General features: G+C 42.3%; 2 protein-coding genes across 2 annotated transcripts in view; both read left to right on the top strand.

Annotated features, from left to right (window-relative positions):
• The window catches only part of LOC148126469 (uncharacterized), a 77558-nt gene extending 68989 nt beyond the window's left edge, over positions 1-8569 (top strand). Inside the window, exon 7 of the mRNA XM_087931759.1 lies at positions 8152-8569. Within this exon, the coding sequence (XP_087787885.1) occupies positions 8152-8360 (209 nt within the window). The 3' untranslated portion in view covers positions 8361-8569. The remainder of the gene's footprint in view (positions 1-8151) is intronic.
• The window catches only part of COL22A1 (collagen type XXII alpha 1 chain), a 257920-nt gene that overhangs the window by 22981 nt on the left and 208684 nt on the right, over positions 1-26255 (top strand). Inside the window, exons 3-4 of the mRNA XM_087931748.1 lie at positions 13599-13765; positions 16038-16607. The gene's annotated coding sequence lies outside the window, so the exon portion shown is untranslated. The remainder of the gene's footprint in view (positions 1-13598; positions 13766-16037; positions 16608-26255) is intronic.

The raw sequence follows: 26255 nt of genomic DNA, 5'->3' as shown, positions 1-26255 counted from the left end.
ACAAAGCACAGTCCTTTCCTGCAGGCGTATTTTCTGATAGGCAGAGTACAATAGAAGAGGGACAAACTGGGAGAATCCCAGCCCTGTGTGTTTCAGGTGGGCTTCCTAGCTTTAGAAGGAGAGGGAGAAGGAGGAAGGGACAGAAAGAAAGAGAGAGAGAAAGAGGGAGAGAGGGAGGGGGAGAGAGAAAGAGAAGGGAATACGGAAAGAGAGAGAGAAAGAGAGGGAAAGAGAGAGGGGAGAGAGAAAGAAAGTGAGAGAGGAGGAAGATACAAGAAAGCAAAGAATGAGAAAAGGGAAAGAAAGAAAAGGAAAAAGAAAATAACTGAAAGGAAGAAAGGGGAATAGAAGGAAGGGGCAGAAAGAAACGGAAAGAAAGAAAGAAAGGAAGGAAGGAAGGAAAGAAGGAAGGAAGGAAGGAAGGAAGGAAGGAAGGAAGGAAGGAAGGAAGGAAATGAGATATAAGGATGGATAGTAAAATATATGGAAGAAGGAGGGAGGGAGAGAGAAGAAAAGGAGAGGAAGGAAGGACATAAACCCTGACTTCAGAAGACTTTGAAGCAGCACAGCAATCTACAGCTGGCTGCAAGGGATCTTGGAGGTCATCTAGCCCAACCCGCTGCTCCAACAAGAGATCCTTAAAGAATCAAAGAATAGCAGGGGTAGAAGGGTGTGTGTGTGTGTGTGTGTGTGTGTGTGTGTGGCTGTCAAAACACCAAAACCATGCCTAGTAGGTCTGTGTAGGTGATTCATAAATTAGAACAGTTGCTAAGCAACTGGACATTAAGCGAGGACCACTTACATTTGGTTTGCCAGTCACATGGCCACCTGCCCGGGCCTCACCCAGCCCTCTCTAGGGCTCCCCAGGCCTTGGAAAATGGCAAAAAGCACTTGCTAAGCAACTGGCCATTAAGCGAGGACCTGGCCATTAAGCGAGGACCACTTACATTTCATTTACCAGTCACATGGCCACCTGGCCTCTCCCACCCCAGTCACATGACCACCAAGCCACACCCACAAATTAGGCCCTGTCCATAGAACCGGTTGTTAACAAATTTGAATCCCACCCCTGTATGGTGTGGTATGCTGGCTCGACAGCTGTGGATAGAAAGACATTACAGAGGATGGTGAGCACAGCACAAAACATTGTGGGCTTCTCCCTGATACCACTAGATGACCTCGCTAGGGCCTGCTGCCTTAGAAGAATGTGGAGAATTCTCAGGGACGAGTCACATCCCGGTCAGCACTTCACTCCCCAACCATCGGGTAGGAGATAGAAAAACATAGCCATAAAGTTCATAAGAAATTTGATGAGTTCCTCATCTATCCCCTCATCCAAGTCTTTGATGAAGATGTTGACGTGTACAGAGCCTAAGAAAGTTCCTTGAGGTACCCCACTTCATTCCTCCCTCCACATAGATGTAGTTCCATTGAGCTTGAAGAGACACAAGGTCTGAGAATTAAAAAGATTTACTGAAATATTGCAATAGTCTGGAAGGAAGGGACAGAACGGTTATATGGTTTGGAGATGGACTCAACTGGTGTACCACCAAATGATGACTAAAGCGAGACAGGAGGAAAATGGAGGATTTGCAGTTTATGTAGCATTAACTTATGTCCCAACCTTAAAAAAAAAAATACCTAGTGCGTTAGTGGCAAAAGGTACTATCTGGAACACAATCATGGTTGTATTGGAACTGTGCCATTTTTTTTAAACCGGGAACCAAATGAATGAATGCCACGTCTCTGTTCATCATTTATTCCTGTACGTTCTCAACAAGAAACAATGTGGACAGTATAATAATTTTGCACAGTGCACAATGTTTGTTTTGGATAAGCAAAGATAGGTAAATATCTCTCTTAAATTCTTTTGTCTTTGGAAATCCAACAAGATTAATTTTAAGCTGAGGTCTTAAGCTCCATCAAAGCTGAGGCAGAAGAAGGAATTTAACGATCTGTACATTTCAATAAGTCAACTTCAAGTATTAAAATACCCACAATCAGAGTATATGTGGGGGATATAATGGAATTTCACTTGATGGAGAGATCATATAATTCTGTGCATCATAACCTCATTTGAGGCACTAGGATAATTGTAAAAATTTGCTGTCAAACTTTGCCTTGATTTAACCAATATAGCTTTTGTCTTAAGCTCCCTCAAAGCTGAGGGGGAAGAAGGAATTTAACTCTGTATATCTAATCTGGGGGTGGAAATACCAGTTGTTTCACAATAATAAAATAACATAGTTGGAAGGGAATTTTCCCAAGCACAAGGCCCTGTAATATTTTAGATAAACGGTTATCCAATCTCTTCTTACAAACTTCCAGCAATAAAGCACCCACAACTTCAGAAGACAATCCATCCCACTGATTTAATTGTTCCAGCTGTCAAGAAATTTCTCCTTAGTTCTAGGTTGGTTGTCTCCTTAATTAGTTTACATCCATTGTTTCTCATCCTGCTTTCTGGTGCTTTGGAGAATAGGTTAACCTTGAATTCTTTGTTAGAGCCCCTCAAATATTGGAAGACTGCTATCATTTCTTTCTTTTCAGTAAATTAGACATATCCAATTCGAGCAATCGTTCTTCAGATGTTTTAGCTTCCAGCACCATGATCATTCTTGTTGCTCTTCTATCCAGAGTCTCAACATCTTCTTTTTTTTTTATTGTGGAAAATATAAAAACTGGATGCAATATTCTAAGCGAGGTCTTATTAAGGCTTTATAAACTCTTAGTAAGACTTCACATGATCTTGATTGTTGATTGTTGTTGATTGGTGTTTTGACAGCCACACACAGACATACACACACACACATACACACACATAAACACACACACACACGCACACACGCACACTTCTACCTCTGCTAATCTTTGATTCTGTAAGGATCTCTTGCTGGAGCAGGGGGTTGGACTAGATGACCTCCAAGATCCCTTGCAGGCAAGCTGTAGATTGCTGTTCTGCTTCAAAGTCTTCTGAAGTCAGGTTTTATGTCCTTCCTTCCTCTCCTTTTTTTCTCTCTTCCTCCCTCCCTCCTTCCCTGTATTTATCTATCTATTCATATAGCTCATTTACTTTCTCTTCCCTCTTTCCTTTCTTCCTTTCTTCCTTTCTTCCTTTCTTTCTTTCTTTCTTTCTTTCTTTCTTTCTTTCTTTCTTTCTTTCTTTCTTTCTCGCTCTCCCTCCCTCTTTCTTGCCCTTCCTTCCTTCCTTCCTTCCTTCCTTCCTTCCTTCCTTCCTTCCTTCCTTCCTTCCTTCCTTCCTTTCTTCCTTCGTTCCTTCCTTCTATTACCTTTCTTCTCAGCTGTTCTTATTTTATGATACTGTAGAATCGCTGAGCTCAGTCACTACAAAAAGAGCCGAAGTCACTAAGAGCTGACTGTCATAGCTGTTGACACTATTTGTGGGCGCGAAATTCAATTTCCCTGCGGATGAAACGGCACCACCGAAGCAAAATTACTTCGAACCCTGTGTCCCTGCCTTTCAGACCGACGGCTGAGACATGGGAGTCCTACAGAAGCCAATTTGACTGCTTTCTAGACGCTTTAGACCTTGCTGATGTTACAGCCCCTAGGAAAAAGTCCTACTTTTTAAGTTTTTGCAGAGCCGCAGTATTTGACACTGCCACAGCATTGGCAGCTCCACGTTCTGTCAAGGCTGTTCCTTGGGAAGAATTGCAGGAAATTCTTTCCAATCACTATTCCCGTAAGCCATCCCAAATTGCCAGAAGACATGCTTTCAGGAGAGGAATTCAAGCTGAGGGAGAAACCATTAGTGAATACATGGCTGCCCTACAGACAGCCGCTTTGCATTGTGGGTTTAGAGACTATCTAGAGGACATGCTATTAGACCAAATAGTCTGTGGAGTCAGGGATTTAAGGCTACAGAGGCATCTACTGGTTAAACGAGATTTAATCCTGGCAGTAGCTATTGAAGAGTCCCAAGCTGCTGAACTATCTGCACTTTCAGCAGCAGAAATTCAGGGGAATCCAATTAGCCAGAGTAGTTCAGCCATCCATTACGATGAGGCATCCTTAGAAGAAGGCTCTGAAGGGGCTCACGATGTAAATCGCCTCAGGCAGCAAAAAAACAGTCAAGGGGAAATCAGGCCACACCCCCTTCTACCTCCCCGGCATCAGCCCATTTGTCTCAGCTGTGGGGGAAACCACCTTAGGGCCTCCTGCAAGGTCAGGAATGCCATTTGTCTAAAATGCCAAAGGAAGGGTCATTTAGCCAGGGTCTGTCAAGCAGGAAAGACTTTTGCCTAAAAGCCTCAGACAACCCCAATTTTTCAAAGGCAAGTTGAAGACTGTTATACCTGTTATCACGCCAACCGGACAAACAAAGGCTCTAACAAAATTAGTGTTTTTGTCTCCATAGAAGGTAAACCCTGCAGGATGGAAGTTGACACAGGCTCTGCACTATCCATCATCTCCTGGGGCACCCTAAAAAAGCTACTTCCCAGACTGACAAAGAAGAATCTCCTCGACTGCCACCTGACCTTCCGCGATTACCAAGGCAGAATCATCCCAGTCCTCGGAAAAGGCAAGTTTTTTATACAATTCAAAAATTTTAAAGGTTAGTTAGCCTTTAGTTGTAGTGGATGGTGCCCTCCCTAGCCTATTGGGATTAGACTGGTTCCCTGCCCTTGGCCTCCACGTAACCGGTATCCACTCTATTTCAAATACTGAAGTGGATACCTTGTTCAAGGACTATGCTGATATGTTTAGCGAGGGGCTGGGGTGTTACTCAGGAACTCCAATATCCTGTAACTTGGACCCTCAGGCAGTACCAATCCGTTTAAAGCCTCGAAGGGTACCATTTGCAATCTGCCCCAAATTGGACAGTGAGCTGGACAAATTAATCAAACAAGGGGTATTGGAGCCTGTGGACTTTGCAAAATGGGAGACCCCAATAGTTCCATCCCTAAAGAAAGACGGTAGCGTGAGAATCTGTGCTGATTGCAAGATGTCATTGAAAAGATATTTGCAAATCAGCGCCTATCCAGTCCCTGTGATCCAACACCTTCTACATTCTTTTGAGCCAGGAACCATTTTCGCCAAATTAGACATGGCACAGGTCTATCAACAGTTCCCTATAGATGACACAGCCGCAGAACTGCAGACTACAGGGGCGCTTTCAAATGCAGGCGCCTTCAGTTTGGCGTAAGCGTAGCCCCTGGTATTTTCCAATCCTTAATGGAAAGACTTCTCCAAGGACTCCCAGGCGTAGTCCCCTAGTTCGATGACCTTTTAATTTCGGCCATTGACAAGCCCCAATTACTGCAAAGAGTCAGAGCAGTCCTTGATCATTTCAGACAGCATGGCCTCAATTTAAAAAAAGACAAGCACCCTATTGCCACTAAACAAGTAGAATTTTGGGGTTATAGAATTGACGCCTCTGGTTTACACCCAATTGAGTCCAAAGTCAGGGCTATCCACGAGGCACCCACACCTACTAACAAGACTGAGCTCCAGGCCTTTTTGGGACTTCTTAACTTTCATGCTGCATTCCTGCCTCACAAAGCTTCCGTTGCAGAGCTTCTACACAGACTTTTGGACAAACAATCCCCCTGGCACTGGGGATCTAGGGAAGCCCATGCCTTCCATGCTGTCAAATCATTACTTACTTCCAACAAAGTACTAATACAATTCAATCAACAGCTGCCTTTAGATCTAGTTGCAGACGCTTCTCCTTTTGACACAGGGGCTGTTTTAAGTCATAGACTGCCAAATGGTTCGAGGCACCAATTGCCTTTTTCTCAAGGACCTTTTCCTCAGCTGAGTGCAATTACAGCCAAACTGACAAACAGGCTTTGGCTGCAGTTGCTTCTGTCAAAAAATTCCATGAGTTCCTATGTGGACACCATTTTGAATTGATCACAGATCACAAGCCTCCGTTAGGCCTTTTGTCAGGTGAAAAACAAACCCCTCAGATTTGGTCTCCAAGGATGACCAAGTGGACTTTATTTCTGGCTGCCTATTCCTATACGCTGGTTCATCGTCCTGGCAAAACCCTATGCCACGCTGACGCTCTCAGTCTCTGCCCTCTGCCTGTTCCTGTGAAAGATCCTGCACCAATTAATGCTATTTTTGAGATCAATGATCTCAATCTTCCCATCGATGCCCTTGACATCGCTGCCCACTCCTCACGGAACAAGGTAATCGCCCAAGTTCTGGACTGGATGGGAATGGGGTGGCCAGAAATTCCGTATGCCCCCAAATTCCTGCCCTTCAAGATTCGCCAGCAAGTCTTTGCCAGGCTGTTTACTGTGGAGAACGAGGGTAGTTATCCCTTCCAAGCTGCAGGGCTCAGTTTGAAAAGTCCTGCATGAAGGCCATCCTGGCATTGTTAGGATGAAGGCTCTGGCTCGCAATTACGTATGGTGGCCAGGCATGGATGCTCAAATGACTAGTTGGGTGAATGCTTGTCAGCCATGCCAGGCTACCAGGCCTGCTCCACCCACATCTACTCCAGGCAGGTGGGAAGATTCTGGGGCCCCTTGGTCCTGGTTGCATATCAATCTAGCTGGCCCTATTCATGGGTGAACATTCCTGGTAATGGTGGATTCCTTCTCAAAATGGATAGACCTGGCCTTACTGACCACCACAACTTCACAGGCTGTTACAAAGGCTCTAACTAGGGTATTCATTACCCAAGGTCTCCCTGACACCATTGTGTCTGATAACAGCCCTCAGTTTACTTCCTGTGAGTTTGAGGTTTTCTTAGCCAACCTAGGGATCAGGCATGCCCTCACAGCTCCTTTTCATCCTGATAGTAATGGAATGGCTGAAAGGGCCGTCAGGTCAGTTAAGGAGGCCCTGGAAAGGTCTGGCTCGATAGACTAGCACTCTAAGCTTTCTAGGTACATTTTAACCCAACACACAACCTCCTGTGCCACTACTAACAAGTCTCCAGCAGAGCTCCTCATGGGCAGATGCCTGAGAACCACCCTAGACAGGCTCCATCCTCATTATGTCCCAGTCACACACCCCTGGGATCAGATAGCCAGGCAAGAGAGTTTGCTCAACATGACCAGATCTATACCCGCAATTATGCAGGTCATCCCTTATGAGTGCCAGGGCAAATTGTCGTAGTAACAGGTCCTTAGTCTTACAGGGTCTTGCTGTAAGATGGTCGCACCTGACGCAGGCACATCGACCAACTAAGAAGGCGCTGGAGCGTGGCTACTGACAACCCTCGTTGCATGCCAAGTGAAACAGACCAGCTGACACACGCAGAGATTTCCCCGAGACACTACAAGCGAGTAAGCCTACCTGGATTGCCGCCAGTTCCTCACGCAGGGTTGCCCAAAGCCGAGACTCCAGTCCCTTTGGATCCTGAAACAGCCCAGCAAGCGGAGGACTTCTTTCCCACAGCAGCTCCACCAGAAGTGAGACAATCCGGCCGCCTGTGCAGGTGCCCGGCCTAACTTAAAGACTACACATGCTCCATGCTAGGGGAAAGGAGTGTAACATTCAACAGACTAACCCACAGTCTTCACTCTGGTCCGCGCTTCAAGCGAGAATACGGACTGCTCCTATTGGTGGATGCCGTTTGACAGCCGGCTCTAAAAGGAGCTGTCAAATGGCATCAGCTGTTGCCTCCAGTTGACTGCCCTGTTAGCTCGGCAGCCGTGGCAACCCTTTATTCTTGTAATAAAGTTACAGTTGATGTTCGCTCCGAGTCTTACCACCGCTCTACAACAGCTATCATGTCCTTCTTTTCAGTAAATTAGACATATCCAGTTCCAGCAATAATTCTTCAAATGTATTAGCTTCCAGCACCACGATCATTCTTGTTGCTCTTCTTTCTATAGTCTCAACATCTTCTTTTTTTTATTCTGGCAAACATAAAAACTGGATGCAATATTCTAAGCGAGGTCTTATTAAGGCTTTATAAAGTCTTAATAAGACTTCCCATGATCTTGATTCTATCCCTCTGTTAATGCCGTTTAGGATTGTGTTGGGGTTTTATGTCAGCTGCAGCACACGGCTGGCTCAGGTTTAGGGAACTGTCCATTGGGACTAAAAGATTCCTCTTGGAGTTACTTCAATTTCGCCTGGTTTCACCTAATCTGTATCTGTACATTTGATTTTTCTTGCCTGACTGTAAAACCTTGCTTTTTTTTACCATTGAATTTCATTTGTTAGATGGGTCCCAGAGTGCAAGTCTATTGAAATTCATCTGGATCTTGAGCCGCTCTTCTGGAATGCTGGCTGTTCCTGCCAGCTTAACGTCGTCTCTAAACTTGATGAATTCCCCATCTATCTGCTCATCCAAATCATTGAAGAAGATGTTGAAGTGTACCGAGTCTAAGGAGAGCCTTGGGGTACCTCATTGCATTCCTCTCTCCACATAGATGTAGTTCCATTCAGCTTGGGGAGACACAAGGTCTGAGAATGAAAAGATTTACTGAAATATTGCAATAGTTTGGAAGGGGGGACATAAGGGTCTCCTGGCTTGGAGACGGACTCAACTGGTGTACCACCAAATGATGACTAAAGCGAGACACGAGGAAAATGGAGGATTTGCAGTTTGTGAAGCATTATCCATTGTCCCAACCTTAAATTAAAAATATCTAATAGGTTAGTGGTAAAAAGTACTTTCTGGAACACAATCATGGTTGTATTGGAACTGCACCATTCTTTTTACCAGGAGCCAAATGAATGAATGCCACGTCTCTGTTCATAACTTAATCCTCTAAATTTATTCAGGGAGACAATGTGCACAGTATATTCATTTTGCACAGTGCACGATGTTTATTTTGCATAAGCAAAGACAGGTAAACATCTCTCTTAAATTCCTTTGTCTTTGGAAATCCAACAAGATTAATTTTAAGCTGAGGTTTTAAGATTGTCAAAGGTGAAGCGGGAGAAGGAATTTAACTATCTCTACATTTAATCTGGGGATGGAAACACCAGGTCTTTCAGAATAATAAAATGACATAGTTAGAAGGGAATTTTGGAAGACTTCTACTCCAACCCCCTGCCCAAGCATGAGGCCCTGTAATATTTTAGATAAACAGTTATCCAATCTCTTCTTACAAAGGTCCAGCAATAGAGCAAAGATATTGCAAAGATATCGGCTGCGATCACGGACCTCCACGATCGCATGCCATATCGTCATGATGCCAGCAAATAGCCATTAAGCGAGGAGCACTTACATTTGATTTGCCAGTCACATGGACACCTGCCCAGGCCTCACCCTGTCCTCTCTAGGGCTCCACAGGCCTTGGAAAATGGCAAAAAGCACTTGCTCAGCAACCAGCCATTAAGGGAGGACCTGGTCATTAAGCGAGGACCACTGCCCAAGCATGAGGCCCTGTAATATTTTAGATAAACCGTTATCCAATCACTTCTTACAAATGTCCAGCAATAGAGCACCCACAACTTCTGAAGGCCAGCCATCCCACTGATTAATTGTTCCAGCTGTCAAGAAATTTCTCCTTAGTTCTCAGTTGGTTCTTTCCTTAATTAGTTTCCATCCATTGTTTCTTCTCCGGTTTTCTGGTGCTTTGGAGAATAGGTTAACTCTGTCTTCTTTGTTGGAGCCCCTCAAATGTTGGAAGACTGCTATCATGTCACCCCTAGTCCTTCTTTTCAGTAAATTAGACACACCCAGTTTCAGCAATCCTTCTTCAGACATTTTAGCCTCCTGCCCCCTGATCATTCTTGTTGCTCTCCTTTCCAGAGTCTCAACATCTTTTTTTTATTGTGATAAATATAAAAATTGGATGAAATATTCTAAGCGAGGTCTTATTAAGGCTTTATAAAGTCTTAATAATACTTCCCATGAGCTTCATTCTATCCCTCTGTTAATGCATTTTAGGATTTTGTTTGTTTTTTGGGAAGCTGCAGCACAGAGCTGGCTCAGGTTTAAGTAACAGTCCACAATGACTCCAAGGCCCCTCTCGTAGGTTTTTTTCCCTGATGAAAGAATTTCTGAGACCCTCCCCCACTTCATTTTCCCAACTCTCCTTTGGTGTTTGACAAAAGACAATGACCTGATTACATTTCTAATGGTCAGTGTATGTATATCCGAGATTGCTCTGAAAATCAGTTTTTCTGCATCTAGCCAAAGTCTTCACTCTGGTCTACTTTTTGACTGGGAGCCGGAGCCCTCCCTGATTGGCTGATTCTGTTTGACAGCTGTCAAACGGAACCAGCTGTTCTCTGTCAGCCGGTTGCATGGCTAGCTTGCGGAAAGCCATGGCTGCGTTATTTTATTGCAGTAAAGCCTGTTAGCCTTCACTTTCGCCTCTGCCACTTTTTCTCGTGCACCAAGTGTAAAAAGTTTGATTACACTTTTTGAATGTTCCTGAATGACAACAGCAGCAGCAACACAATGTGTTTGCGACATAAAACTTACTTCACATAGCTTATGCTCATATTGATCTACTGTTTTCCTAGTGAATTTTAGGGGTGGACTCCTACATTGCCTGGGGTTAGAAAAAACCGTTCTCTCTGGATTCTCCATATTTCCAATATTTTTGATTCTGTAGATGAAGTTATTGATATTTCAGGCCAAGTTGAATCTCCTCTAAGAAGTTTGTAGACCCACAAGAAGAAATTCAGAAACACAGATTTGTTGAGTGGTGACTGAATACAGCCCTGAGAAACTCCCTTAGTTTTCTTCTGAATGAAGCCACTTGATGCCACCCACCCTGGAAAGGATCCTTGTTCTTCCTTTGCAACTGCTTTTCATCCTTGTCTGGAAAATTTTCCTTTTCCTCTGGATTTCTGAATTTTCTCACAGCCCTAAATAATCTGTTATCCTTTAATGAAGGATTTTTGGGGGACCCTGATTGATCTTCTCACCTCCTCTTTCATGTTAGACAAAAACAATTTCCCGCTTAAGATTCTAACAATCAGCATACTCTTGACCTATTGTTGAAAATTAATCAGAACCAAGGGATTGATCTGTGAAGATCTTTTTTTATGAACACCTATCAAGGAGAAAGGGATTTTATGGGTGGCAAGACTATTCTGTCCCGGATTCTCACAGGTTTGAGGAATTTCTGGACTTAAAGTCATCAGTAAGGAGATCTTTCCTTTGCAGGAATTGTTGACTAATGACTCAAGGCATCCCTTGGAATCATCTGTCCTGCTGTTCCTGTTCGTAGTTTTGTACCAGAAACCCTACTGCCGTGTTTGATCAACCCTCGATCTGTCTCCCTTGTTTATTCTGACTTTTGTATCTTGTGAAACCTTTAGTCCACAAGATAGTTTTGGAGAGAGCTACTCATGCGCTGATCTGCTCAAAGGAGGCCATGTTTCTTGAAGGAAGGCAGATCCACAGTAGCATCCTGAGAAGTTAGAAGATTCAGAGTAGTTGTCCACTTGGTTAACTGAAGTACAAATAAAAATAGGAAGGCGCTGAACTTGCAGAGAGATATTTTGTTTAATTTTGTGTTATCTTCTCATCTCCTGGCTGTGCCTCTCAGAGGTGATTGGTTCCGGCCATCTGGCTTTTCTCCCCCCATTGTATCATGTGTGGGTTATACAAATTTGATATAAGATTAAATATATTCAGGTTACATCAAGAAAAGATTTCTTTATCAGCCCCCCCCTTTTCTTCTTCCACTGAAGAAATAACAGATACACGGATCTGACAGGACCTATCTTACTGTTGAAAGCACTCTTAGCAGCTTACAAAATGATAAAAAGGATAGTTTTGGTTGTAGTACCACAATAGTACGTAATAAGTACATAGTTCTACTGAATAGTAGTAATAGTACTAATAGTACATGTAGTTCTAGTACCACTTCAGAGAGTGTTAGTAAGACTGCACTTAGAACACTGCATCAAGTTCTGGTCAGCATATTATAAAAAAGATTTTGAGACTCTGGAAAGAGTGCAGGCAAGAGCAACAAATATAATTAAGCGACTGGAGGATAAAACATATGAAGAATGGTTGCAAGAATTGGGTTTGTCTACTTTAATGAAAAGAAAGACTAGGGGAGATATAATAGCAGTGTTCCCATATTTGAGGGGCTGCCACAAAGAACACGGGGTCAATCTATTCTCCAAGGCACTAGAAGGCAAGACAAGATGGATGGAAACTAACTAACTAACTAACTAAGAGGAGAACCAACCCAGAACTAAGGAGAAATTTCCTAATGGTGAGAACAATTGAGCAGAATGGCTTGTCTTCAGAGGTTGTGGGTGCTCCATCACCAGAGGCTTTTAAGAGTCTCCTGCTCGAGCAGGGGGTTGGACTAGAAGACCTCCAAAATCCCTACTCTGTTATATTCTATTCTATTCTATTCTATTCTATTCTATTCTATTCTATTCTATTCTATTCTATTCTATTCTATTCTATTCTATTCTATTCTATTCTATTCTATTCTATTCTATTCTATTCTATTCTATTCTATTCCATTCCATTCCACTCTATTCTATTCTATTCTATTCCATTCCATTCCATTCCATTACACCCCACCCCACCCCACCCCACCCCACCCTACCCTACCCTACCCTACTCTACTCTACTCTACTCTACTCTACTCTACTCTACTCCATTTTATTCTAAATTTGTGATCCATGAAATCACACTTGGCCAATAAAGAATTCTCTTCTCTTCTCTTCTCTTCTCTTCTCTTCTCTTCTCTTCTCTTCTCTTCTCTTCTCTTCTCTTCTCTTCTCTTCTCTTCCTTCCTTCCTTCCTTTCCCTTCCTTTCCCTTCCCTTCCCTTCCCTTCCCTTCCCTTCCTTCCCTTCCCTTCTCCTCTCCTCTTCTCCTCTACTCTACTCTACTCTACTCTATGAAAGGTCACAACTTAGATCCAGGTGAGCTGCATTGTTGTATGGTGTCCAGAAGATGGCACTATACACTCAATGAAATGCCCATCGATCCTCCAGGAGGATGGTCATTTAAACATTGCCAGGGAAATTCTACTTTTTTTTTTTTTGCAAATTTTGCTGATACAACCTGCTGTTGTTGTTTTCAAAAGCACTCATTATTACTTTAAATTGGACCCAGAAGCCAAGTGGCCACCAATGCAGCAACTTCAACATAAATATGTTTCTGTCCTGTTGGAGTTGTCCCATTAGAAACCATGCTGCTACCTTTTGAACCAGCTACAAAGAGTTGTAGCCATTTGTTTAGAGGCTGTTCGGATGAACAATGGCACTGAAGAACTGACTCTCCTAGCACATATGACCATTGCAGCGTATCAGTAGACTGAATAATCAGAATTGGATGGATTTCAGCAATGTTCTTTCCATGTGATCGGTTGCAAATCTCCTTTGAATCCTTAGGTGCAGTGTGCCATTGGGACCATCAAATCTTTGAATGGCCTTAGGTGATAAAAATAGCACAAGGAGATGCATGCAACCCTTAGCTTTCAAGAAACAAAGTCAAGGCAGTGTCTAATGTTTTAGAAATCTTGCAGACAAATCTTGTCAGCTAATGGAGAACCTCATGACTCATAATAGATTCCTACAATTAGTGGTGCCCAATAGATTTGAACAAAATAACCTGGAGAGAGGATGACTGAATAGCTTTCCAAACAATTCCTACTTTTAATTTAAGCTGCATGCTAGTAATCAAGCTGGAACATAATTCTTCTCCAAATAATTTCTCTCTCTTCTAATCAGGCAAGAACTGTACTACAATTGAACAATTAATAAATGGAATGACTTGTTTCCAGAAATTGTGGATGCTCCAACACTGGAAATTTTTAAGAAGAGATTGGACAACCATTTATCTGCAATGGTGTAGGGTTTCTTGCTTGACCCGGGGGTTGGACTAGAAGACCTCCAAGGTTCTTTCCATCTCTGTTATTTTGTTATACTTCTTTGTCTACTTAACTTTTCAGTATGAAACAGTGCACCATACCTGAATTCAGAACTTCACAAAAGGTAGCACTGATGATGTTACCTAGTTGGGCAACAAAATGTCTACAGGAAAACAGTCAGAGAGCACCAAGGACCCCTCATGTCATTCCTAAACTACACATATTCTCCTTTATTGGGGCATATGTCCACCTTAATATTAGCTGGGCGTTTGGTGATCTTAACAGTCAATAGTGCTTGGAGGTCTTCAGAGTTTTATGGAAGGCTAATAGGGTGGAACTTCAAGGGGCAAGGTATTCTATAGGGCAGGGGCTTCCATGAAAAAAGGCTTACTTCCTAGATCCCATCAGATGGCAGTATTCAGGAGAGGGGAGTAGGAGTGTGCCACTATAGGCCAGGTAGATATCCTTGGGGAAAAGTGGGCATATAGTTAGCATTTTCAAGGTGAAGACTAGAACTTTGAATTGTACCCAGAAAGAAACTAGAAGTCATTGCAGCTCATGCAACAAAGGTATTACATGGATAAATCTAAGTGCCCCTATTACTATGCATGCCGCTGCATTCTGAAGCTGTTCTGGATAGTCTTTGTGGGAAGAAAAATCCACTCCAGTTCTAAGCCAGGAGAAATACACCGGAAATGTGAAATGGAGGCTAACTACACTGGAAATGTAAAATGGAGGCTGACTACCAGGAAAGAAGATCTCTGTTTATTTGGTTGCCAGAAACTTTAGTGACAGCATAAATGTTTCTGGGGTAGATGACAAGTTGGCTGAGTGAGTAAATGGATCTTTATAAGGGTCTGGAGTTTTGAGATTGAGATGCTCCAGGGGGGTTGTGCAATGTAGCGAGCCTTGTGTCTTTTGCTATACTAATGTTGGTGGGTTAATTCTATTACGTCCTAAAGGTCATCCCTGTTCTTAGACTCTGGTAAATTCTCAATCCCATCAGCTCCAGACGTCTGGAAGAGTTGTGTCTGAAGGCATTTTATTTATGAATAGATTGGCCCAGTCTTTCTTAATAGGTGCTAAATATCCATTTCTAAAGAAGTTTCTGCTGGAGGCTATGGCAGGAAGACTGTGGCTGCTTTCTGCCTTTAAGAGCATATTTCTCCATTTCTCCTTTGGAAAAAATATAACATTCTGCCTCTTTTAATAGTACCCAAAATATTTCCTTCTTGGAGGTGGGGTGGGCTTCCCACATCTTAAAGAACAGTCCCATGTAACAAATATTGCAATAATGCAAAGAGAAGAGACCAAGACATGAGTGACTGTGAGCAAGGCCTCCTGGTCCAGGAAAGTGCAAACCACAGCTTGCTGCCACCTGCTCCTTGTGGAGGAGTTGTGAGTCCAAGAGTGACCTCCAAAGTGCCCACCAGCTCAGTCCAGAGAAGTGCCGCCCTTTCTATGCTCAAAGGTTGAAGCCGGTTCCTCTGTACGCCTCCCTTGACAGCCTCCATAGACTTGGCCAGCAAGTTTTCCAGAATTTGGTTTGCAACGAGACAAAAAAAAAATCCTATCCAGTTTACAGTATATGTGTATTACAGGAAGTATCTATCTATCTATCCATTTCTATCTGTATCTATCCATTTACTATCTCTCTCTCTCTCTCCCTTTCTCTCCCCCCTCTCTCTTTTTTATCTATCCATTCTCTCTCTCTCCATCCATCTCTCTCTCTCTCTCTCTCTGTCTCTCTGTCTCTCTCTCTCTCTCATCTATCTCCATCTCTAAAATGCATTTAATTTAAAATATTCAACTGTTTAAAAATGCTGGTTAAATGAGTATTTTCAATAACCTTTAGGAATAATAATTAAAATACATTTACAAATAATTCTGACTTTATAACTTGTCTTCTTCTGGTACTGGATTACTTATCTTTACTATAAATTGTCTCCCTTTTTAAAGTCAGTCCTTCCTTCCTTCCTTCCTTCCTTCCTTCCTTCCTTCCTTCCTTCCTTCCTTCCTTCCTTCCTTCCTTCCTTCCTTTTCCCTTTTTAAAACTCCCCACTGTCTATATATTATTTGCAACTTTACCAGATCTTGAAAAGCTCAACAGAATCAGATGTGGTCAGTATCTAGACAGGAGACCTCTAGACAATTCCCCAGTCAGAGGCTAAAATAGGCAGCTTCAAGAAACATCTAGAAGATGACAATTCCAAAGAACTTCCAAATTTGTGGTCAAACTTGGAGTTCAGGTTGATATTTCTACATGCTCATTATTTTAACAGATCTTTTCGTTTTACAGGAATGCTCGAAAAATAATCCCTGCTACATGAAATTAGACTTTCCTGGGGAAAAAAGAAAGAGGAAGAAATGCATTCAAGGTTGCAAGTTGAAACATTTACCTATATTCTCTCCCCTCATTTTCTCCTTAAATTCCCCTCCAGCCTCCACCCCACCTCTGTTTACACACCCTCATCCCTCCTATCGACCCCTCCCAAACTCTCTTGCTTGACTCTCTGCTTTTTTTTTTGCTTTGCATCTTTCCAAAGTTAGCTTCACTCCGAGCAAGAGGGAGATTGAGACAGGGTGCAAAACCTTTCCAGCTGAAAGGCTGCCTCCTTCCTCTCTTGTCATTTCTCTTTGAATCTGACTTTTTTTTTTTTAAAAAAAAAGAACAACTTGTAAGGAGTGACTTGGACTCTTATGGATAGAAGAGAACATTTTTTTTCCAGCTGTCTTTTTCATTTGAAAATTGTCCTTCACTTTTGATTGGACTTGGTTTGCTTTCTATTGCGGGCTGTAAGTCTAACCCGAAGGGCTGGACTTAACCTGATTCTCCAAGAACTGCCGGAAGATTTCACCCACGTAACAGGTAAGAAGCAACACATGGGAGAAAGAAGGTGCTTGAGAAATTTTGAAGGTGATTGTCGCTTGCTTTTTAGTAACACTTTTGGTGGGAAACACACCAGATTTTATTTCCAGCATGGATGCAATTTATCCGTGCGTGCGTAGAATAACAAGAAAAGGACGGGCCTACTCTGCCTTGAGGAAAGAGAATCCAGAGCAGGTGAATGCAGGCATTGAAGCCTGTTTTATTAGATCAATCGAAGCGAGATAGCCACTGGTAGCTGCTCTGATGTTTTGACACAGGGCATGTTCTCAATGTGTTTCGGGAGCTACTTTGATTGAAGATTTCGGTGACAAGATGCACCTTTTCAATTAATTTGTAGGCTACCTTCCTGTTCAGAAAGAGCACACGGAGTGTCTGTAAGGATGCTCAGTTGTTCAGGTCTTGGTTGTCCCTTGGTTTTCAGGAGGCAAACTGAACTGCCTTGTTTTTCTTTGAAAACGTTTCGCTTCTCATCCAAGAAGCTTCTTCAGCTCTGACTGGATTCTTCAGTCAGAGCTGAAGAAGCTTCTTGGATGAGAAGCGAAACATCTTCAAAGAAAAAAAGACAGTCCAAGTTTGCCTCCTGAAAAAACCACCTTTGGAACATACTGAATTAAATTAATCTTAGACAGAACAATTTTGTGATTCTGTCTACTAAATCTAGAAATAGCTAACATGCTGCATGAAACTCTTACTGATGAGCACAAACATTTTTTGGATGCATTCAGCTGATAGATTTGGATGACTTTCTTTGAAAGAATGAATGAAGAAACATTCCACTTTTCCAACTATCCCCATTTGCCTGCAGAATCGAGTCTGGTTTAAAATGCAGAAGGGTCTTTTTCTAATCTGCTGGTTTTCAATATTTTAGTCATGTTTATTTTCCTCTGAAGCCTTTGTTGCTAACCGATACATGATCTACTTTGCTGTTAATAGCTGGTAGAATAAAAATACAACTGCTATAAATTATAGGTGGATTCCAGCTTTGGCCAACGTCATGTTGCAAACTGAGTTACACTGATTTTCTTTGCTCCGTAACTTCATAAAGTTGTGTCCATATTCCCCCCATTTTTTTTAAAAAAAAATACTGCCTTCTGTGATATTTAATACATGGTCCTGCTTGGTACATTCAGCCGCTCTCTAATTATAAGCTACATTCTTAGGTTTCAGCATTTAAGAATAGTATCCTACAGTGGGAAAACCCAGCCCATCAAGAAAAGCTAAGGGTGACCATGCCACCATGGTCAGTAGGAGAAATAGCTTCTACCAACTATTTTCTAAAGATGGCACCAACATCACCTGGTGTTCCATCAGGCTGTCAACACAAACCGTGAGTGGAATCTGCAACCATCCATGTGGGATACTGATGCTGAAGAAAAGGAAGTCCATTTGAGGCCTCCTTCCCTTCTTTCTTTCTTTCTTTCTTTCTTTCTTTCTTTCTTTCTTTCTTTCTTTCTTTCTTTCTTTCTTTCTTTCTTTCTCTCTTTCTTTCTCTCTTTCTTTCTCTCTCTCTCTCTTCTCTCTCTCTCTCTCTCTCTCTCTCCCTCCCTCCCTCCCTTCCTCCCCCCTCCCTTTCTTTCTCCTTTTTCCCACTCACTGTGACTTCCTCAATTCTGGGTTCAGCTTCTCCAGCCAGATGACATGCTTGGGTTTCATTGTGGTGGCTTTTCCGCATCGTTTAGGGATTTGCACGGATTTGGAGGAGCTGTTCTTGCAAGAAGACACGGTCCTGGCCACCAGTGCAACAGTGCTTTCATGTTACAACTCACGCTCACTTCTTCTGAAAAAGTTTCTCAGTCGAGGTTCATGTGAAGAATGGCTTGTCATTTTGCTTGACAAGAATCCTATGCAGCTGAAAGCTGAGACGATGAGAAGAAAACTATAATTCTCAATATAGAAGGTTCTCAGCAGTGGTGGTATTTTACTGGTTTGGCCTGGTTCTCTCAATCCGGTAGTAAAAAACCCAGCAAACCTGTATTTCTTTTTTTTTTTTTGCTCCTCCCGATGATCAGCTGTTCAGGTGATCAGCTGTGCCAGGATCCTTCTTGCTGTGTTACTGCTTCACCCAGGAGGCTTCCTTGAGGCCCAAGAGGCCAAAAACGGAGCATGAAGGATGCTGCGTAGCTCCCCCGTGCTCCATTTTTGGCCTCCTGGGCCTCAGGAAAGCCTCCTGGGAACAAAAATGGCCTCCCAGGAGGCTTCCCTGAGGCCCAGGAGGCAAAAAATGGTGTGCTGGGGTGTGTGTGCTGCTGAAAAAAAGAAGCCACACCCACCCAGTCACATGGACGTGTTCACCTAGCGACGCCCACAGAAGTGGTAGTAAAAATAATTACTTATGTAGTAAAAAAATGTATACTTATGTATATATGTATACTTACAATTTATATTGACTGTTTCATAATATGATTGCTTATTGTACCCTATGACTATCATTAAGTGTCGTACCTTATGATTCTCGACTCCTGACGAATGTATCTTTTATGTATACTGAGAGTATTTACACCGACAAATTTCTTGTGTGTCCAATCCTACTTGAATAGAATACATAAAGTATTCTATTCTATTCTATTCTATTCTATTCTATTCTATTCTATTCTATTCTATTCTATTCTATTCTATTTGCATCCCACACCTGGTTCTCAGACAACTTTGTTGCTTTCTATTTATTTTAGAGAGCCAGTTTAATGTAGTGGTTAAGGCACCAGAAGATTTTGAGATTTACATCCAGATGTAGTCCTGTCTTGGGTATGAAGCCAGCTGTGTCACCTCGAGCCAGTCACTCTCCCTCAGCCCCAGGAAGGAGGCAATGGCAAATATCTTCTGAAAAATAAAACATGCCAAGAAAACTGCAGGGACTAGTTTGTGCGATTTCCAGGAATCAAAAACTGATTCAACAGCACCCAAACAAACCAATAAACAACAAAAAAACAAACAAAAATCCTTCCATAAACCCATGCTTCTCTCCTTGGTTAGTTTCCATCCATTGCTTCTTGTCTTGCCTTTTGGTGCTTTGGAAAATAATTTGCCCCCTCATCTTTGTAGGAGCCCCTCCAATATTGGCACACTGCTATCAGTGGCTAAATGCTCAGAAGTATCTAGGATGAATGAATGAATGAATGAATGAATGAATGAATGAATAGGAAGTTCTTGAAATATCACATCAGTCCTTTCTGATGCAAATGTGCTTTCATAAGGCTGCCCCCAGCAGTCTGCTCTTGCTTTGTACGTGAAAATACATTGTTCTGCTGGCACATCCAAGGGAAGCAGGTTGCAAGGAATGCCTTTGCTCTCGAGAAGACATGTAATGATTAGACTAAGGAGCTTTGCAAAGCCACTGCAGGTAGTCCTCGACTTACAACTGTTTGTTTAATGAGTGCTCAAAAAAAAGTGACTTATTGTTCTGACCCAAACCCTTTTCCAATAAAACAAACACGAACCAAAGGGAACAGAAAACTTTTAATGATGCTTATGAATCCCCGGTTAAAAGGCTGCTGCAAACTAATTAACTTTGATAAGTCCAAACCTCACCAAAAGTGTGCGAGGCTGCCAAGAATCACAGATTAGAAATATTTCACAACACGAGAGTCTTCAAATACCGACTAAGATACTGCAATGTCCACGAGGTTGAGTTTCAAAATGTTTTTGCTTCCTACAAAGAACGTCTGATTCACAGCTGGCTTTTATCTTCTTGAAGGAGGGGCCATTACCTTGTAGCCTTACTCCCGAGTCACCTGTGCTGCTGCAGCTGCTCTTTCCTGTGAGCAGCCCTGCGTGCATGCACACTTGGCACAGGCTCCTCGGGAACCTCCTCATCACTGCTACCAGCCCCCACCATCTCTAAAGGCAGCAGTCCACTCCCTAATGGTCCTGACCCCTCATCTGAGTCCTTGCTCTCCTCAGCCATCCACACCTGCTGCCGGCTAACCACAACACTTATGACCATCTTTCACACAACCATTGCAGCACCCCATGGAAACGTGGTCCAAATTTGGAAGCTTGGCAACTGGTCCATATTGATGATGTTTGCAGTGACTTAGAGTCATGTGATAACCTGGCAATGGGGAAGCCAGATTCACTTAACGATCGTATTTCTAACTTAACCACCCTTAACAACGGTGGCAAGAAAGGTCATAAAATGTGGCAAAAACTCACTTAAAACTGTCTCACTTAACAACTGACATTTTGGGCTGCCATGTGATTTTAAGTAGAGGACTACCTTTGCTGAAAATCTTTACTATCATCATTGGAGGCTGTTAAGAAGAGACTGGACAGCCACTCGTCTAAAATGGCATAAGGTCTCCTGCTAGAGCAGGGGGCTGGACTAGATGACCACCAGGGTCCCTTCCAGCTCTATTCTGAATTTGAATTATGGCCCACTGAAGCTTGGATGATATTTTGTCCGCACCTGACAAAGATAAGTGGTTCCCTTCAGGTGAGACGATGGCTACCTCTAGCATGTTGTGTATTGTCACCCTGGACATCCTTCACAATCATTGTGAGCCACGGTGGTGCAATGTTTAGAGTGCGGTACTGCAGGCTACTTCTGCTGACCGCCAGCTGACTGCAATTTGGCAGATTTAATCTCATCAGGCTCAGGTTGCTTTCTGTCCTTCCAAGATGGGTAAAATGAGCATCCAGATTGCTGGGAGCGATAGGCAGACTCTGTAAACTGCTTAGAGAGAGCTGCAAAAGCACTGTGAAGCGGTATACAAGTCTAAGTGCTAGTACTACTGCTAATGTCCATCGGAGGAGTCCTAGGAAAAAGATAAACAAATTCCTTTTGGATTCCTGTTGCGGCTAGTCTGAGGGCATGCATTTCTATGCTACGTGTCAGAGCTGGAATTTGATGCCAAAAAAAAAAAAAGACTGGAGACTTTCTCAAAAGATATTTGTGCCTTTCCTACCAGCACAGGCTATAAAACTGCCCCATACACAGAGTAATTCTTGTGGAATGTTTTGGAGGCATGTATTTTCCTCCCCCTAAAACATCCTTTTCTCTTTTATATCATTAAATGTCAACTTCTTATAAGTGCCACCTCAAGGCACATGCTCAATCCCATTTAAGTCTTGCTAAAGGGAAAGAAGCCTCTTTCTCTTGAGAATGGAAGCCATCTCTGAATTAGCAGGGGACACTGATGGTGGTCATTTAAGGCCAAATGTCCCGACTCTTATATCTTTGGGACACACAGCTTGACGATTTTTTTTAAATCAAGCATCCCAGAGTTGCTAAGAAAGACTGAAACCCTCTTGTCCAACTTTCTGCTCAATTCTGGCATCCAACTAGCTCCACTTGATGCCCTCCAAGTGGAGAGCCTTCGTGACCATGATTCTATGTTCTGTACTTTGAAACAAGAGATAACAGAGCTCTCTCTCTCTTTGTCTCTCTGTCTCTCTCTGTCTCTCTCTGTGTGTCTCTCTGTGTCTATTTTTCTCTCTTTCTCTCTCTCTCTTTTCTCTGTTTGTTTCTCTCTTTTTCTACCTCTCTTTCTACCTCTCTCTATTTCTTCCTTTCTCTCTTTCTCCCTCACTCTTTCTCTCTCTTTCTTTCTCTCCCATTCTCTTTTTCTGTTCTCTGTCTCTCTGTCTCTGTCTCTCTCTCTCTCTCTCTGTGTGTGTCTATTTTTCTCTCTTTCTCTCTCTCTCTTTCTCTCCCATTCTCTCTTTCTGTTCTCTGTCTCTGTCTCTCTCTCTCTCTCTCTGTCTCTCTCTCTCTCTCTGTGTGTCTATTTCTCTCTCTCTCTCTTTCTCTGTTTGTTTCTCTCTTTTTCTACCTCTCTTTCTACCTCTCTCTATTTCTTCCTTTCTCTCTTTCTCCCTCACTCTTTCTCTCTCTTTTTCTCTCCCATTCTCTTTTTCTGTTCTCTGTCTCTCTGTCTCTGTCTCTCTCTCTCTCTCTGTGTGTGTGTCTATTTTTCTCTCTCTCTCCTCTCTCTTTCTCTCCCATTCTCTCTTTCTGTTCTCTGTCTCTGTCTCTCTCTCTCTCTCTGTCTCTCTCTCTCTCTCTGTGTCTATTTCTCTCTCTCTCTTTTCTCTTTGTTTCTCTCTTTTCTACCTCTCTTTCTACTCTCTCTTCTTTCCTTTCTCTCTTTCTCCCTCACTCTTTCTCTCTCTTTCTTTCTCTCTCTCATTCTCTCTTTCTGTTCTCTGTCTCTCTCTCTTCTACCTCTTTTTCTCCTCTGTCTCTTTCTCCCCTGCACTCCTCCCTCCCCCATCTCTCCTCTCTCTCTCTCTCTGTCACCCCCTCAATTTTCTCAATTTTCACTTCACAAGGCTAGACTTAGTTTCAAGTCTACAGCTTAATCTCATTTTCATTATCTGAGTCTTTAGTAACAGTAACAGAGTTGGAAGGGACCTTGGAGATAATCTAGCCCAACATCCTGCTCTTACAGAGAGCTATACTCTTTCTGATAAATGGCTGTCCAGACTCTTCTTAAAAGCTCCCAGAGATGGGGCATCCACAATGTCCCGAAGTAGTTTGTTCCAATGGTTAATTATCTTCAGTGTGAGGAATTTTCTTAGTTCTAGGTTGCTTCTTTCCTTAGTTAGTTTTCATCCATTGTTTCTTGTCCTCTCTACAGGTGCTTTTGTAAATAAGTTGCCGCCCCCCCTTCCTAGTGGCTGCCCTTTAAGTATTCCTTAAATATGTGCCCAAAACAGAGTAGTATGAGAGGGCCTTGGTGTTCTCTTGTTTTCTTGCAGACATTTCATGACCTCAACTAGATAACATAATCGATGCTAGTGTTATCACCAGGACTAGCACTGATACTACCTAGTTTGGGTAATGAAAAGTCCTCAAGAAAACAACTAAGTTCAGAGAGCATCAAGGACCTGTCTTTTCAATCCTGAGTTGCAAATGTCTCAAAGGTGCTTTTTTTTCAAGAGGCAACTGGACTTTCTTGTTTTTCTTTGAAGACGTTTTCACTTCTCATCCAAGAAGCTTCTTCAGCTCAGGCTGGATGGTGGGGAATGGAAGGATTTATATACTCCTTGAAGATAGTCAGTCATTTGCATTCTTTTAGCAAGTTGTCAAGGCTACCTGGAGGTTTATCTGTGTCCTCAGGATCGTCTGAGTGATGCAAATGGGTGTGGAGCCTCCTTGGAACTGCTGAAAGAACCATGTTGTAGACTGGAGATAGATAATGCCGTATGTTGCAAGAGGGCTGTTCAATATTGACATAGATGTCCTCTTTGACCCCTCCATGAAACCAGCGGTCCTCTGTCCAAAATGTGAATTTTGCTGTCTTCAAAAAAGTGACCATTATCTTTTAAATGCAGATGGACTGAATCTAATCCTGATGGGTTTGTCCTCCAATGTTGTGCCATGCATTTATGAAGTGGTTGTTTTCTTTCCCCAATATATGACCTGAATGACTAAAATCTACATAGACACTGAGTCACAAATATTATCCTTTATTGGTACTGGGTGCTGCACTCAGTGTAGCTTAAAAAGCATCTCTTTTGAGCCTTAGCCTTGAACTTTCAAATGATCACTTCCTGGTTCTATTTTGTCCTCTCTTTTCTTCCAAAGAAGCAGGTTGATCCTGTTTTTCCCTATGCATAAAATTCCTATGAAATAGGACCGGTTGATACCAACTAGAGGTTCATTCCCTGAACATCAAAGGTGGTTAAGTTTAGGTGCTACATTCTTCTTGTTCTAGCTGAATGTCCTACACCAGCGATAGCCTCCTGGATATTTGTTTGTGTTGGACCTGCCACCATTTACATCTCTAAATTGAAACAATCCTTGGCTCCATCTGTTAAGAAAGGTATCTATTATTATAGATCAAGCATATTGCAGTAATGCAAAGGCAGAACTGAGAATCGAGTGCCAAAATCCCAAAGTAATACTTTTCCCACCCTTAACTGTTTCTCACCTCAGTGTAACCAATCAGGTTCAGGCAAGATGTTTCCATAACAATCAGTCCAAGCACAGTTTGGAATGTGGCTCTCTCCTTCTTCCAGATGGGTGACCTTGAGGCAGCATCTCAAAGAAATACAGCACTTACTTTCATTTCCCCAAAGCTTCCCACCTTTCATTCCCTCTCCCCACCAATTACGGTAATCTGTCTCTGCATAGCACTGAAGCACAAGCAAGCATAAGGTGGCAGGTGACAGTTTGTTTATTTATCTCATACATATACATGGCCTCCCATATTAAAAACAATTCTGCATGGCTTGTAAGGTTTTAAACTTTATTGTTTTTTAACGTCGGGTTCTTAAAACCAACACTGCTTGAATTATCCAATTCAGTTCCATGCAGGGAGAAAGACACTGGTAACGTGGAGGCTGATCAGAAAGATAGTTTCATGGTGGAAGCAGAACCACCAAGCACGTGTGATTCTAGGTAGATGACCACATGGAGTGGAAAGTGAGATATATTTATACCGTCTCTTGGGCTTTGCACTTGAACTACCTGTTCCTGTGCAAGAACATGTATTCTATTGAATGTTGTCAGATTCCCTTTGGGCTTCATACAAATCCTAGGAGTTTGTCTGAGCTAAGTTTGGTTGAAGTTTGCTGGGGGTGGTGCAGCTGAGATGCAATGAAGGAGCTTGTGTTCTGAAAGGATGTTGGGCAATTCCTATTATGATTTAATGGCTTTGTCCTGGTTTGGATCTTGAGTGAGGGCTAATCCTATCACTCTGCCTTTGTTTCAAAATATCCTGCCTTGAATGGATTTCTGTCTGCAGTATTTGCCTGCAGTATTTTACCTATGAATAGATACTTAGCTTCGTTCAATATCTTTTAAGTGCTGGCATCTCCTGAGGGCTATTAAGAAAGGTGGGGGTTGCTTTCTCCCTCTAAAAAACTTCTCAGCTAGGGAAATACAATGTTCTGCCTTTTTAATATTTCTCAAAATATTTCATTCTTCTAGGAGAGGGGTGGGTGCTAACTTTCTACACTGATTTATTTCAAGTTAATTTCCAGCTCATGAAGGCATGTCTAGGGGCAGCACTGTTCATTTATGGCAGATCATGGATTATTCTCTTAGATTTGCACACAAAAAAAAGAAAGAAAAACCCACCCTATGCCTTTCTTTATAAGGATTTTTTTTTTTTTTTTTGGGTTTTTTTTTAATTTAATTTATTTTAATTTTATTTTTTTTTTTTGCGTTAGATAAGATGATTTCAGGGATTTTTTTTTGTTTGGTGGGGGTGTGGGTTAAATTGTTGCCGCCGTTTTTTATGCAAATTATAATCATGGAGTTCCACAAAATTATAAGTGGTCCCCCTTTAATGACCATTTGTTCAGCAACCATTTGAACTTTGAACAAGTGATCGTTATGACCACTCCTTATACTTAATCACCCTTACAGTGTCCCACAATCATGTGATTATGATTTGCAATCTTCTCTGCCGGCTTCCAAGAAACAAAGTTAGTGGAGAAGCTGGCAGAGATGTACAATTGGTATAGTCACATGAGGTCCTCACTTAATGACCCATGCAGTTGTTACTTGGGGAAAGCAACTGGGACTGCTTAGAATTGCTTTTGCTAAGTAGCACGGACATGAGTTTTTTTTTTCACTTACAACTGTATCACTTAACTATATATGTATGTATATAGCATGTATATATGTGTATTATGTATGTGTTGGGTAGATATATTCTTTCTCTTGAGAGCAGATAACAG

The sequence above is a fragment of the Pseudonaja textilis genome, chromosome 3, assembly GCF_049901715.1.
Source record: "Pseudonaja textilis isolate UNSWEBS1 chromosome 3, rPseTex1.2, whole genome shotgun sequence".
Lineage (NCBI taxonomy): Eukaryota > Metazoa > Chordata > Lepidosauria > Squamata > Elapidae > Pseudonaja > Pseudonaja textilis.
This window is presented reverse-complemented; position numbering and strand designations above follow the sequence as displayed.